Genomic DNA, 16,057 nt, shown 5'->3' on the forward strand with positions numbered 1-16,057 from the left:
CATGTCAAAATGTGTCACCAAGTGGTCCTAAGAATCCTTCCAGAATCACAAGGTGTGGCCGGCACAAGTTATACCTGCTCCGGCTTTTATCAACATCACTAAATCAGATCTAGCCATTCTTGCACACATCACAGGGCAGTAATTATGTCCTAGGATCTACTCTTGGGCATCTCTGACATTGGCTTACCACTGAAATACAGGCAACGACGCTGCACTTGGCAACTTTTATTCCCTTGCGCTTAGCCCAAGGCACTTTCTATCCTTGGTCAGGAGTCTGGGTGGGGGTTCTGAGTGTTAGCACATTCGCAGTGTTCCCAAGCGACCCTTTTTGCACTCAATTGTTCACTAGGCCATGCAGAGTTAGTTAGGCCATTTGTCAACTGGTTTGACCATACACCTACACATCTGTATGATGAACACACCTGTATGACGAGCACAACTTGGTTTTAGCGGGCTCTTGCCTTGAGGATCTACTTTGCATGTGTGTAATGCACTACATTTTAGCTGCATACATTAATAGATTTTATTGCCTGAATACTTTGCAATGCTCTTGGTTGAGGAGCTACTTTTGCATGTGTATTTCATTTTAGCTGTATGATTCTATGGTCTTATTGCTTGTTTTTATTAATTTGCAATGGGTTTTAGTAACTATGCAAATAAAATAATCTTGAACCTTGAAACTATTGGATTCTCTCTTATCCTATATCTGCCTGCCTTTCTTTTTGCCACATTCCTGAGCACCTCAGAACTGAGGTTCAAGTACTTTGATACTTGGCATAGTTATTATTATCACTGCTGGTTTGCTCTTTCTCTCTGGTTATTAAAGGTTCAGTGGCTGTTTCAAACTGGAAAAAGAGGAGTTAGGCCCAAGGGGGCAAGGCACAAGCATGGCCGTATTATCTATACTACTAGTATAAAGAGAGAACAGAAACCTTTTGGCAAGGTAAACACGGGAACCACAGCGCCAATCCACACACCCAATACATTGTTGGAATCCTCAGGGTGTGTAGATGGACATAGGCGACATAAAATAAAAATAAAAACGTAAATTAAAAAATTAAAATTTCAAAACAAAGTAGTCCCCTTAAACTAGCGCCGGCCGCGACGTAGCGCTGACCGCGACCTAGACGTGATGACGACATGTGGGGAGGAGCGGTGACGTGCGGCGAGGAGTGGCGGTGAAGTCCGGAGCGGGCGGCTCAGGTAAGGCAAAGAGCGGCAAGGAGTGGCGGTGAAGTCCGGAGCGGGCGGCTCAGGTAAGGCAAAGGCAGGCGGGAGGCGGGCGGGAGGCTCAAGGCGCGAGGCGGGAGGCGGGCGGGAGGCGGGAGGCGGGCTGGGCAATGTCGGGGCGGGCGGCGGGGGGCGGCGGCGAGGCGGGAGGCGGGAGGCGGGAGGGATGCGGTCTGGGCAATGTCGGGGCGGGCGGGAGTGCACAGTGGCTTAAAATGCTGCCCCCAGCCTCCTTCTGCCCCGGGCAACGCCGGGGCGGGCTGCTAGTAACTTGTTAAAGAGAAATGTGCCTGTGACTCACATTCTTTGAAAGCTGAATGTCTTTGCTAAATAGCCAAACCCATTGATTTCAGTTTGAACCGGTGTATTTATTTTCACCTTTTTATTATCACAATTTTTTATTCTTAGTTATTTCTTTCAATCTGAAACAAGACGTATGTTGTGTCATATCAATACATCCTTGTTCTGAAAACAATTTAACAAACATACTTAAATAATACATAAATGTGCAGTACAACATATATCACAACCACATTTTACATGAAAAACATTTTAACAAAATAGACATCCAATACATATATTGCTATTGGTGATGTGCTTTTGATTATGATCCTTAAGACTCTTTAATGTCTATATTCGATATCCAATCTTATACAGGGCAAATTGTTTTTTTATGAAAAACTGGAGATTTTTCTTTCTAATCACAAATTAAAATATTCAGTCGATGTGTTTCTGTTCCTGGGCGCGAAGTACCAGGAAACTCATCAGGGCAATTGTATTTAAACAGCAATGGCGATTTCTTTAGGCTTCTTATTTATCTTTCTCTTCTTTGCATATTTTCAACCAGCAGGTAATTATTCGCAGTAGGCAGTAGTTCTTTATTTTTTTCTTTAAGTCTGTTTATCAAAGTTGTATGGTGGCAGATGAAGCCCTCATTCTTGAATCTCTACTCTGCAATTGCTTTCTACTCCTTGTTTGTTTGGCCAGCAAACTGAATTTTAGCATACATTTTGAGGACACTAGAATTACCATGGTACACTCCCCACACATTCCCCAGGTCCTTAGAGTCCATGGTTAGTGTGGCCAAAGACTGCTGGTGTAAAAATCACAGACCAGGAAGTAAAAAAGGAAATACTGGTTTATTCTAGGGACAATTACAACTAAATGCATGCTTCAAATAAAGCAGACATGAAATCATGCTCAGATACCTCTGCTAGAACGCAATACACTCACACATATCCAACTATGGCTACCGATCAATGTCCTAATGATTGTCTGTTTCTTTGAAATCCTCAGAGTTGGGCTATGAGGCATACTAATTTGAGTAACCTGGAAATACTAATTTGGGCAAAAATGTAAGAAAATCCTGGTAAAGTTTGTAACAGGAAAACGTATTTGAAAGAGATAAGACACGCAGCAGTCTGGAGATCTAACTCTAATATTTCATGTTATGCCACATTCCGACTTCCAGAATATGGAATTATGCATTAATACTGCACAGGGTAAATACAACACACAGTGGTATTGATATATTTATGGGTTGCATCATTATTGCTCCAAATAACAGGGAACACAGAATGAGGCCCTAAGAATTCAAATTCAGCTAATCTCATATATTCCTCCGTATTCCTACTTCACATGTAAAATGTTTTGTTTACATGTCACCTGCCGCAGTTCATACAGGTAAGAGCTGTTGGACGTTGGGGCCGGGTGACGAATGACAACCAGGGCAAATTAATTATTTAGTAATTTTCCCTGGACATCGTCCTTCAAAATCCCCCCTCACCCGGCCCGACCACTCTTACCTTACGGGCCGCGGCTGCATTTCACTCTTTTAAGGTGACAGCATTAGCCAAATTCAAAAACTTTGCAATGATGGTACACAATCTGCAATCATATCTGTCCAAATGCTGGTGCTGTGATACATAGTTGAAGCTGAATGGTTTAATGCACTTACTTTTGCAAATGTTCTGAAGCCTTCCAGGATGGGTCTGTATCCTGTGCAGCGGCATAGGTTTCCTATGTTGAAAAGACAAAATGTAAATAAACCACAAGATAATACATTTTTCCCATTTGTGTGGACTGGCCGTGTCCTAAGAGATAAGGCCAGTTGTGTGTTGCTCCTGTGTGCTCACCAGTTCTTAGCAGTCCCCTCACACTTCCTTACAGTCCATTTACCACTATCTTACATTCAAAACTTGCCTTTCAAGAAAGGGAGATGCAAGGATGATCATTGAAGGAAGTGCAGTGTTCTGCTGTAAGCAGTGAAAGGGGGCAAAGGAGTCATATTCCACTATGGTCAACACATACCTAAGAGGTCCTTCAGACACTAGCGGCATTCGCATTGCTCGAGTGCGAGGTGGGGCATACAGAGGCGTCACAGGCAGAGGATAAACTAGACAGACTTCATTTTAGGGTTGACCGTGGGACAATTTTAGACTTAGATTTAGAGCATAATAGTGTAGCATAACAATCCTACTGTCATTTTTTGAACGAGGCAGGAGAAAGAAGGTGGAGCACAAACCGGTCTCAAACAGTGAGGTGCCAGGTTGACTTTCAAAACAAAATCCTACATTCTCAGAGTTAATGACTTCCACATACTGTAAATTCCAAAGATCTATATCTGATGGAGTTAGGCCTGGACATATGACCTGTTGAGAAAAATGTTCATGCTTTTTCTAAAGGTAGGACAAGCATTTAGACAGCCCTGATCACATTTTATGACCTTGACCATAGCTGCTGTTTTGTTGTAAATGCAAGGCAAAAAAGTGTATTTTGTATTGACCTTTTAAAATCTTCACTTGATAATCCTGATGTGAAAGGTGAAAGCTATATTGAAAATACTACTATGATCACACTAGGTTTGGGGCAAGGAAGCTTGTAATCAGGTTTCAGGATATGAGACTCTTCCCATTGCAGGTGGCAAAGAGCCTTGGCAATGCCAATCAGTCTTACTTACCTTAGCATTCAAGCGAGACTGCTTGGCGTTGCCAAATGCTTGTTTACAATAGTCTTCGTATCTGTCAAGATTAATGCAGCAGCTTCAGCATTTCTGCTGCACTTTTTTAAACCTGCCTCTGTGTTTTTGAGGTTCAATGCTGCGTTCAGAGTAGGACGAACTGACAAATTAATTGATGGCGAAAGCAAAATGCGGTACAAAAGCAAAATGTTCCTGTGGGTGGGTCGAACACAGAAATGCAGGAAAGCCACAATAAGATTAAGACACCTGAGACAGACACAAAGGCCATCCAATCTTGTGCAAAGATTGGCTCTGTGGAATATTGAATACAATGCTCTCTTCGGCAGCCAGCTGGAGATGTCTGTAGTAAGGCAGCAAAAATGGGGACGGAGATTGACTGTTTCTCTAATGGTTGATGTGATTGCAAGGTCTAGCACTGCATACAAAGGTTGTAAGGATCTAAGTACAGGGCTATGACAGGACAATACTATTTCATTGCCTAGTGAGCTCCAGATTAGCCTTACAAACATTAAATATAACCACAAGGTGCGCTCGGCAAAATTTCTCTTAGGCTAGTGCACTTAACAGCCATTATCTGCGTTAAGCACCTGACACTTAAATGACATGTAGATTATATGTGAAGCTAGAAACTCTAGAACAGGAATTGAAGGAGATTGATAATTTGAAGGCACAGGCACACATCAAATGCAAGTACGATAGACAGTTACGGGGTCCTAGGTGGGATCAGTGATGTGCACAGCGGAAGGACTATGTCTGTGAATGCTGGTATACCTGGTCCAGGGAGCACAGAAGACTCTGACCTATCCACAGAGGTAAGTCAATCCATCAGTGTTTTGAATACACTTTGGTACCAAATGCTGCACTCATGTGGTTCTTTGATAATGATCTGTCTCTAGACTGTTGGTGGATGGGGTTGGAATGATGGTCTGAGTGGGGTGATACCCTTCCACTGCACTTAGGCATTGAGTTATCCATCATCTGTGATTTTGCACCAGACATGCTGAATGCGTCGCTGCTACATATGGAGCTTTATATGTTAACATATAGACCAGATCTGGGGCAAAAAAGTTCTGGGGGGCAAATCACAACTCATAGATCTCTGTTGAAGCAATATCCATTAGCTGCAATGGATCATCATGCACAATACTGATCCGACAATGCTCATCCCTGTCAGGCACAACCTCCTTTCAATCAGAAAGGGCTTTGCCACACCTCTGTTGACCTTCTCCTCCTATTTCTATAAATGAAGCACTATATGTGGTTGGTTGGCTTATGCGCAATCAGATATTGTATACCATCTTTACGAGGGTAGGATAACCGTGGGATCCAAGCAAACAAGGAATAAGGGACCAGATATACTGGGAAATGAAGCAACTCCATGCAGCAACATAAGTTGCTGCGCCATGTGGTATGAAACAGATGCAACATGACAGCGCCATTTTTACAACGATATGGCGCTGCTGCTGTCAGCCATTGTACTGGCGCCCTTTAGGCTGTTTTGCCCCACACACACATTCTTAAAACGTAATGCTAGGGTGTGTGATATCTAATATTATGTTTGTACTAGAAGGCTACCAGTAAGGTAGAAAATAATATGATCCTTAGAACTTTTCTAGCTTTGTATGTGTCCCGTACAGTACAGCACACTTCAAGGTTGGAAAGGTTTTGAGAAAAAGAAAACTTTTCTCCAACGCTATGCCTTCCTCAAGGATGCACAGTTTTGGTGCAACGTCCTGTCTACCTTTTTCAGGGGATAGATCTTTGCGTCAAAAACAATGGGTGGTTGCACAGCCCGTGGTACGCCCTCTTGTTGCAAAGTAGCATATAGTAGCTCATAGCACCACTTTGAGTTATTTTAGGGCTCCATTCACTCCTGAGGCTTGAGCCGGGAGGTTATCATTTTAAAATTGTGAATCGATCTTTTTAACCTTTTCCCTGTGTGTCCGCTCCCTCCCCCCTACAATGACTTACAATTGTTCTGCTTTGCCACATTAGCGCAGATTTGACGAAAACAACTGTCAGACTTACATTATTGTCAGGCTTCCTACTTGCTTGCCCTGGGAGCACGGTCGATTCAATGACCGGTTAAAGGCAGGTCTAGGCTAACTCGAGAGTCAGGCAGCGGCCATATTACTGTGGGCTCACGCTGCACGTCGCGCTACCGAGCGCTTAAAAGCATTTGTCCATGGCTCCGCGCAGCGGACGCGCACTGCGAGCGCGCCGGTCGCGCGCCGGAGTCAAGCCAGAGTCCTGCCCGTCTGCGCCCGTCCGCGATCGACCGGGGCGCGGGGCAGGGCACTCTGGCTCCTCCATCATCGATATAGGCTCTGCTGAGATAGTGGACCAGCCGAGATTCCACTATTCTAGCGCGACTCTACGCAATTTGGGTAAGATCGCCAACAAACCTTGTGTACATTCCATCGACCCCAACTGTATTCCGCTATACTGTCATATATGTAACTACTCCTTCAGCAAGGCTCCTCTATACAAGGCCCCTACATCCAAACTAAGAATGCTGCTGCTAAATTGTAGGTCGATGGTAAAACACAAGACGGAATTACGAGAGATATTACAGTCACGAGAATATGATGTGCTGTTTCTCACAGAAACATGATTAGACGAATCCTCAGCCCCTGACATTGTAGAGGCGATACCTTTGAGTTATAGCCTCTTAAGAATTGACAGACCTAAACAACGTGGAGGTGGAATCGCACTAATTTGTAAAAAAGATTTGCAATGCACACTCACTGATACAGCCAATACTCACAGTGAATGTGGGACCTTCTCAATAAAAGTGACTCCATTGATGACCATTACCGGTCTCCTCATATACCGTCCCCCTGGAAATGCAACCTCTTTCTGTAATCAGCTTATAGAATTAGCTACTCAATTAGCGATAAAACATCACAATTTCATGATTTTAGGTGATCTGAACCTTCATTTAGAAGATAACAATGCTAAAGAAGCTCAAATATTCAGAACTGCTTTACATGCGATAGGAGTTACTTTGCTGTCAAACTCCCCCACGCATCAACAGGGACATCTTCTTGACCCGGTCTTTTCTACCTGGGAGGACATTGAAATGCTCCCCCCAACACCCATCATATGGTCTGACCACCACCTGATCACTTTTAATATTCTCACTAACAAGAGTAAGCCAGCCACTAACAAACCTTTGTTTACTACACGACGAAATTGGAAAAACTACACCCCTGAACGCATGGTCAACGAATTACAGAAACACACCCCGCCCATAGGATATTCCTTACAAGATACCTGGAAGAATTATGAAACATGGCTGAGCAAGGCACTAGATACTATTGCACCGTGGACTTCCAAACCCCCTGTTAGAAGAACCAAATCTGAACCCTGGTACACGGAAAAATTAAAACTTGCGAAAACACACTGTAAAGCAACAGAACGCAAGTGGAGGAAAAACTACTCTCCTGAACTTAAGGAACTATATAAACTAGAGTTAAAATCTTATCAGAAAATGGTTAGAGAGGAGAAAAGTTCCTTTTTCCAGACAAGAATAGAAGAGGCAACGAACCCCACGAAAGAACTTTTTAGCATTTATAAGGAACTTACAAACACCACCACCTTAGATATGCAGGACACATATTCTGATGATATATGCGACCAGATAGCTGACTTCTTTGTCCATAAAGTCGAGAAAATACATGCCACTTTTTCAAAACCTGTCATAGAAGGAAAAGAACCATTCCTTACCCAAAAAACTATTCTCACACACTTTATCACTCCTGACAAAGAAAATTTGGTCAGCATTATCAATAGTATCCACTCAGGCTCCCCTAATGATGTGTGCCCTTTAGTTAAAATTAAAGACATTATGAACAACGGTCTCATTGATCAAATTAGACACCTGATCACTATGTCCTTCCAAGAATGCTATGTCCCAGAGGCATGGAAGTCAGCACAAGTTATCCCTCTCAAAAAAAAAACTAACATTCCGGTTACTCAATATCAAAATCTTAGACCGATCTCCCTCTTGCCACAATGCGCTAAGATTATAGAAAAAATAGTCAATAAACAACTGATGACTTTTCTAGAAGAAGGAAACATACTTCATCCGACACAATCAGGTTTTAGACCTGGATACTCCACGGAGTCCGCGGTTCTTTACTCCACGGAGTGCATTCGCAAGATGGTAGATGAGGGGGAGACAGCTGCACTTGTCATGCTTGACTTAAGTGCAGCTTTCGACACTGTGCTTCATGACACTCTGATATCCCGACTATCAGACATTGGAGTAAGGGATCATGCCCTTGCCTGGCTCAAATCTTTTCTCTTTAAAAGATCATTCCAAATACATTGCCCACCCTTCAAGTCATCATCTCGCGACATCAGCTATGGGGTCCCTCAGGGCTCTAGTTTGAGCCCTACCTTATTCAACATCTATATGGAACCCCTAGCTCGAGTCGTAGAGAATTTTGGGGTGGGCATTGTCAGCTATGCTGACGACACCCAGCTCATGTTCAAGCTCACTCCAGACAGCGAAAAATTTTCCATCAATTTTTCTAGCTGCATGGCGGCGGTCGCCACCTGGATGGATAATAACTGCCTCCGTTTAAATGGTGACAAAACGGAGGTGCTAGTGGTAGGGAATAAAACCTCAATATGGTCCCAGGCTTGGTGGCCTACTACACTGGGCGAATGCCCCCACCCAGTCGAAAAGGTCAAAAACCTAGGAATAATGATTGATTCAGATCTGTCGGGAAGATCACAAGTTAATAAAACAATCAGCAAATGTATGGGCACGTTAAAAATCTTGCGTAAAACTATGGATCTTATTCCCACGGAAGCAAGGAAAACGTTAGTGCATGCATTAATAACGCCCCACCTTGACTACGGAAACGTTCTCCTTTTGGGTGTGAACCAAAAACAACTGCACCAGCTCCAATGCATTCAAAATGCGGCTGCCCGCATGGTATTGGGTCTACCAAAAAGAACATCCGCTACAGCAATCTTGTCCAAGCTACACTGGCTGCCAGTCAGAGAAAGAATTAGATTTAAGAGTCTTTGCTATGCTCATAAAATTGCACACAACAAAGGACCTACCTATTTGAGAAATCTTCTAACTATCCATCGCCCTACCAGAAACCTCAGATCCTTGGGTATGTCACAATTCAAACTTCCCCGGATCAATAGAGCAAAACTGGGTGGCCGCTCCTTTCGTTTCCTTGGAGCAAAACATTGGAATGCCCTCCCAGTCCATCTGAGAATGGAACCATCAGAAATCCTATTTAGAGCTAAACTAAAACTCATCTCTTTCCCCATTAACATTTGTCTGTTTCTCTGTCTCGGTGAGCTGTAAGGAGTTTTTGTCAGCAATTAGCGCGGGGATACACAGTTGTGCAGCCATGCGCTTTATAAAATGTTTTATTATTATTATTATTTCCTTTTCAATACAAAATATTTTTTTGCGATGGAAAGTAAATCTCAATTAAAAACCTTGCACCGGTTTGCTTCACTTTTGTAATGCAAACCCAGTGGAAGGTTTAGAACAATCTAGACCAAGTTTTTGTTAGCCTGAATATTTCACATTTCAGGCAGTTGGCACACTTCAGCTAGTCTTTCTTTCCTTCTACTCCAACTTTGTAGCACTCCCTTACAGCAACATGTATCTTTGTTTCTCCCGCTACCTTCCCCCATACTCTTGGACTCAGACCCCCTTTATGTGTGCTTTTCTATTATCTAAGTCTCTCCTTGTCAGTTTAAATCGCTCAGGGTGTGGCTTTTCAGTCTTTTCAGTGTCTTCTTTAGCTTTCGGTTCTATTTGTTTAAATAATGTGTGCCTTAGTATCCTGTTGCCTGTTACATTTCCTTTGGTTGAGCTCTTAAAATTATGTGTGAATTTAATTTAGAAACTACACCTGAAGATTAGGGTGCAATTAATATAGACACTGTGGACACATGAGTTCCTCTTAAGTTAATGGTAGCATTAGGGACAACCACAACCACCCAATGCATGCTTTCCTTCAGGTAAGTGAGAGCACAACCGGGATCACGGGTTGGAAAATATGCTTAGTGTGGTCTGTTGGATGACCACCCGCAGATGCTCTGCACAGAGGAAATATCCTCAGGGCTGTCTACGCCCACCATTAGCCGGATACATATTTTTAATCTTTCTAGATTCTGTTATTTGGGGAAAATCAATATAGACCAAATTCCCATGATCCTTTCTACTGTGATGGTGATGATGTCTACTGCTCCCTGTTCTTTAATGTTCTGTAGACCTATTAGAAGGAAGAACCATGACTGTGTCACTGAATAAACTAATACAGCATCCAAAAGACAAAGAAGGATCCAAAACAAACCCCAACTCTTGTTGTAACCTGGATACAGACATTGGAGCCTAATTAAAGGGGTTTAAATATAGAAGTGGAGTTGTAGCATTGATCCCTCTTAACCATCACTTCGGATTAAGACCAATAAAACATGGTTGATAAAGCTTTGTCTACTCCTATGTCGTAACTAAGCAGGTGAGACGGACCAAAACCTTGTAAGAAGAACATCAGGACTGAATGTTCTTGAGAAAATGAAACCTAACAATTACCTCTCATAAATTAAAATTACTGTGGGACTGATTAAGAAAGCAAATGTGTGCCTCTCCCTTGTGTTTCTATTCCATTTCATTTTAATTTATTGGGGTTTATTTCTAAAACACAAGCTTTGCTCCAGTGTGTGGCTCAGCACTGTACATAGCAAAAGGATTCACAGTCCATGTGCGTGGATGAAGAGACAAGCATATAGGTTTGTAATGAGCACAGTAGGTGCAAAAGAAAGTAAGCATCACAGTGGGTAGAGACAGGCGAGGCAAGTATTACACAATGGTGGAAGATTTTAAGGAGGTGGGATTTGTGCCCTTCCTGCATTGAATCTTTGGAGGAGTAAGTTTGATATGAAAGAGAGATCATTCCAGAGTCTCAGTCCATATGAAGAGAAATCCTGTTGCTGTATTTGTCCTTTGCAAATCTTTTAAGGTTTTACGTTTGCCAAGATTTTTTAATTTAGCTAACATTCTATCCATTAAGTGTATAATATACCTATAGGGCTTTCAGACAGTCCTCTACATTCATTGTTCTACTGTACGTTCATTCATATTTTTCTATTGGTCACTAAAGCGTATGTTATGGGGCATTGGGTCAGCCCACTTCAGCCATTGACTAACTTCCCTGTAAGTGACAACATTCTGCCCTTTCGCAAAGAGCACATTCACACACGAAGTAGTGTTCGTCAATCCATGGACTACCATGGCAATGTGTACTTTTTTAAGTCTAAAAAAAATGTTCCCTTTTTACTAATGCATTTTTTATATATATAGGCGAGGGCCTGGTAACTCCCACAAAAACCTTTCAGCAAAACAAGCATTAACAAAGCCAAAAGGTTGCGAGCCATCACAGACCAACTGCCTTTGCTTATGATTCATTAATTTGAAGCCTGGACAAGTATAGGCTCTTAGTAGTACAAACACAGCCGAAGATGTTCATTTTGAGTCATCCCTGTTCATAATGTGTCTTTATAGCACTTCTCATTGTCGCGAGTGCGACAGTAGTCCTATTACAGTGGATAAGAAGTACCTTGGAATGCATTTTCGATCTCCTCCATAGTTGGCTCCGGTGAATTGCGAAGCAAGGTGTACATTGACATGACAATGCCAGGAGTACAGAATCCACACTGCGAGCCATGGCTCTTTGCTATTCTTTCCTGTGAAGGGAGAATTTGTATGAAAATGTTTGAACTATTACTAAAACAAGACAGAAGAGTGCATCATTGACTGTAATGTACACATTGTGTTTGTTTTAGGCACTGTTGTAAGGTATTCTTTGGCTTGCAGCATGATTTCTTATTCAATGTTAAACATTGCTTCTTTTTTTAATGTTCCCTGCATCGCTTACAATGAAAATTCCCAAAGTACAGTGAGCAAACGTATTGCTGCAAATCATCCTCTAAGCTAGCTACATCACTACAGTAACGTATCAATATATACACGACATCTTTATTGCAAACATACATCTTCTCTGATCCCCCGTACACCAATGCATTTCAGAGTCCAGCCATTCAGCAGGAAAAAAGTACATATGGGGCAGTCTCCACTCTGCTCTCAGCAGCTCTGCTGCCTGTACTGCATGTCGGCTAAGAGATGCACATATTCCACCCTCTGTTCTCCTACCCGTTCAGAAGAAGCTGGGGCCCAAAATGCATTAGGGTACATGGGCACCCAAAATAAATAAAACTTGTTTATGAAATAAAAGGCTGAACTAAAATGCAAAAGATTTATTTGGAATAAGGGATAGGATTTGCATATAAGGAAGACCTTTAGTCAAAATGGTAATTTTAATGTCTGAACCTGATATTACTATGGTATGAGATAAATAAGTATGGTGATGCTAAAACATAGCGCATAGGAGGTAAACACAACCCAGGGCAAAGTGACGTATGACACAAATCATTAATTGAGTTCCTTGTCCAGTGGAAATTGCCTACTTATGCACATAAAAGGAGCGTATTCACAAACTGCATTTTGTAGTAACATTAGTAGCACTAGAAAATACTACTAAAGTACCACACAATGGCATTCTCAAACCTAAGAGTGTAAATCTCCACCTCTACTGTCTCTTCTATGGGGAGATCCTCACACATATACATTTAGTACTGAGTAGTAAATGTAAGAAGGATCAGGGGGAGTGGCTGGAAAAAAAGGGACATACTTATTACTAAATGGGAGAGATTTAGGAAGGAGTACAGAGGGATTTAGGTAGAGGTTTAGGAAGCGGCATGAACCCACCTGCTATTCACAAACTGCTGATCTAAAAATACTGATGCCAAAAAGGGACCGAAAACAGTTGTAAATTACTTCAGCTCAGAACTGGAGTGAGTCCAGCACAATACATGGCCAACCACAAGTACTGGAATACCCTTGCCATGAAAATAATTGTATTAAGTACTTTAGGTTACCTTATTATATTTAATAAGTGATAGCATTTATATGGTAGCAGATGGGAATGTCATGTTTGGAAGAATTATAGTTTAAAACACTCCTTAATGGTAAAGTAAAGTCTGATTTCAAGTCACAATTCAGAAAATTTCAGTTTTGGTGCCTGCAACCTGTTCCAGGGTCACATGACTAGGTGTAGTTGGCAGTTGGCCTTTGTGTATTCTTCTCAGACAGTATCAGAATAGGGGGACTAGGTGTTGGCAGGATGGGCCATCTCTGGCAGGATGGAGGCAGAGCTGTTGTATACACAACTTTCACTTCAAAGGCACTGGCTCAGCTCACACACAAAGGACTTCACACAAGCCTATTGTGTCCCCAAACAGGTTGGGCCCCGGGCAGGGAGGCAATAAATGCCAGACACCACTGTAGGGGGAACTGCAGAAGCTTCTCCCATTTTAAAGTAAGCACCGTGTATAAAAAGGGGGCCCTCAGGCCCTACTGCCCTTCGGCTTGAGGCCTGCCCTGCTTGCTGTGAAGGAAGACTGGATTTGCTCCCTTTATCTCATGCGGAGTGACTCAAAGGATCAGCTGATTGACCTCCTGTACTGAGCTACCGGGACGGGAAACATCCTTTACAACGCAACTTTTACCACGCAGTGCCTTTACGACGCAACTTTTACAACGCAAACCATTACAACGCATTGCGCTGGGGGGCGCTCTAGGATAGGGAATAAGTTTAATTTACTGTCCAACACCTTCCCTAGTGTCCACGGGGACTGGAGTTGGAATAGTAAATTAAACTATTCACTATCCAGCACCCCAAAGCGCTATGCGTTGTAAAGGTTTGTGTTGTAAAAACTGCGCTGTAAAGGCATGCGATGTAAAAGCATGCGTTGTAATGTCATACATCCACAGGGACATAACAAGCACCAGAGGCCTCCACGCACCTGCCCACCCGGCCTGCAACTGGACAAGCCTGAGCCCTGCTGCCATCTAGTCAGTCAGTCAGTCAGTCCCAGGCCCCCCGAAGTTGCCAACCCAGGTCCTGGATGCTTTAGGTTGCACTCCTCTCACTCAAAAAGGAGAAATCCTAAATTTTTGGGCTCTTTGTGACAAGACAACTGACTAGTTTACAGCAGGATCTTGCTGACTGCCAACACAAAGCTCCGGTGAAGCTCAATTTTCACGCTATAGTGACCATCAATCACAACTGACAATGCGAGATCTGCACTTCACGCTATAGCATCAATGGCCACGGTGACCGCCAACATAAAGCTCCAGCAACATCTATCTGCAAGCCCGACAGGACGTTCGCTCTATAGCGACGAATGTCTGCGATGCCCATCCTGCTCTTCGTGCTACAGTGATGACCATCCGCAACGATCTCCCTACTCCCCGTGGCCTCCTTCACTGCAAACTGGACCCTTCACCCCATACTTTGAGAAGGTAACTTTTTATAGCTAGCCTAACCTGGTTCCTGTACCCAGCCCAAGCTCCATCGTGGGCGGCCTCAACTTGTGACTTTCCCCCATGGTCTAGCACAACCAGATGACCTTGAGTGGCGCTTTGTGCTCTTAGGTGCTATACTGGGTGTCTCCAACCAGTCAATTGCAAGCTACCAGTAGCCCACAGACACATTCAGAGTATCTCCAAGCCTTTAGTTCATTTTTAACTAAGAACTGCAGTAAATTAGTATTGTGTTTTCCTTTTATAGTTAAGAAAAGGCTGAGTTTATTTTACTTTAATATCAGGCTGCAGATAGCAAAGCCTGATAATGAGCAGTGCTCCACTCAGATTTATGACACAAGTGGGCCACAGAAGTTCAGAACTGAGGTATGTAACTCTTAAAAATAAAAGATGTCCTCAACGCAAAACTGGAGCTTGAGAATAAAATGATGTTTCTGAATGCTTTTAAAAGGGAGAAAAGTAAAATGAGGAGTAATTATTAAGTAAACTTTTCATTTTCATTTTCTCCCTTTTCAAAGCATTTACAAACAGACGGCATCTTGCTCCCAATGGCTGGTAGACAGAGTGCCATATTTATAACTGCACAATGCAGTAATTTTCTTTTTAATGGGAGTAATGTAAAGTGAAGAAAAATGTTTCTTTGAAACATTAAGGGCCTGGTTATGATTTTGGTAGTGTGGGAGCAGAGGCCACCGCCCCGCTCCCACACTGCCAACCTCCACCACTGACCACTCACCAGATCCCAAGTTGTAATCCGAGCGGGCGGTCCTGCGGCGGCTGGCCGACGGCACTGCCTTTCAAAGTCTCGTAGGAGAGCCTGAGAAAGTCATGCAGTGAGACCGACACAGCGCATTCCAGCACTGCAGAGACTGTAAAGTCCATGCCATGCAGGAATTGGGCATGCAGAAAGACAGAGGGGCACACCTTGTGCTCCCCTGCATGCACCCCCATGCACCTAGGCATTAGGGTGTCCACAGGGCCCCCTTCGTTTCCTCACTACCACGCTTTTCATGGCGGGCTTACCACTATGAAAAGGAGGGCAGTGAGGAAACTCATAATATGGTTGGAGGTGCATCTGCTGCACCACCAGCATATTGTGGCCGCAGACCGCTGCTAGACCACCAGGAATCGTGGATCCCTGGTGGTAGCAGTGGTCCTAAGGCGATCCAACTGCCAAAGTCATAATTGGGCAGTTGTAGCGCAGGTGCGGCGGTTGCCGCACCACCACCGTGGGTTTTCCGTTCCATCAGACCACCAAACTCATAATCAGGCCCAAAGTTTTAATGTTTTTCTCTACTTGAAATTGAGCCAACTAGGTCCTAATGTTTTATGAAGCATGTTTCTTCACTTTAAATTCCTCACATTTAAATGAATTAATTATTTTCCTGTTATATATATGGCACCATGTCTACATACCACTG

General features: G+C 43.2%; 1 protein-coding gene across 3 annotated transcripts in view; it reads right to left on the reverse strand.

Annotated features, from left to right (window-relative positions):
* Positions 1 to 16,057, reverse strand: part of LOC144763874 (xanthine dehydrogenase/oxidase-like) — a 385,606-nt gene that overhangs the window by 272,928 nt on the left and 96,621 nt on the right. For all 3 annotated transcript variants that reach the window (XM_078649867.1, XM_078649866.1, XM_078649865.1), the window contains exons 5-6: positions 11,812 to 11,938; positions 3,188 to 3,249 (exon numbers count right to left, since the gene is read on the reverse strand). In XM_078649867.1, the coding sequence (XP_078505993.1) occupies positions 3,188 to 3,249; positions 11,812 to 11,938 (189 nt within the window). The remainder of the gene's footprint in view (positions 1 to 3,187; positions 3,250 to 11,811; positions 11,939 to 16,057) is intronic.

The sequence above is a fragment of the Lissotriton helveticus genome, chromosome 6 (genome assembly GCF_964261635.1).
Source record: "Lissotriton helveticus chromosome 6, aLisHel1.1, whole genome shotgun sequence".
Taxonomy (NCBI): domain Eukaryota; kingdom Metazoa; phylum Chordata; class Amphibia; order Caudata; family Salamandridae; genus Lissotriton; species Lissotriton helveticus.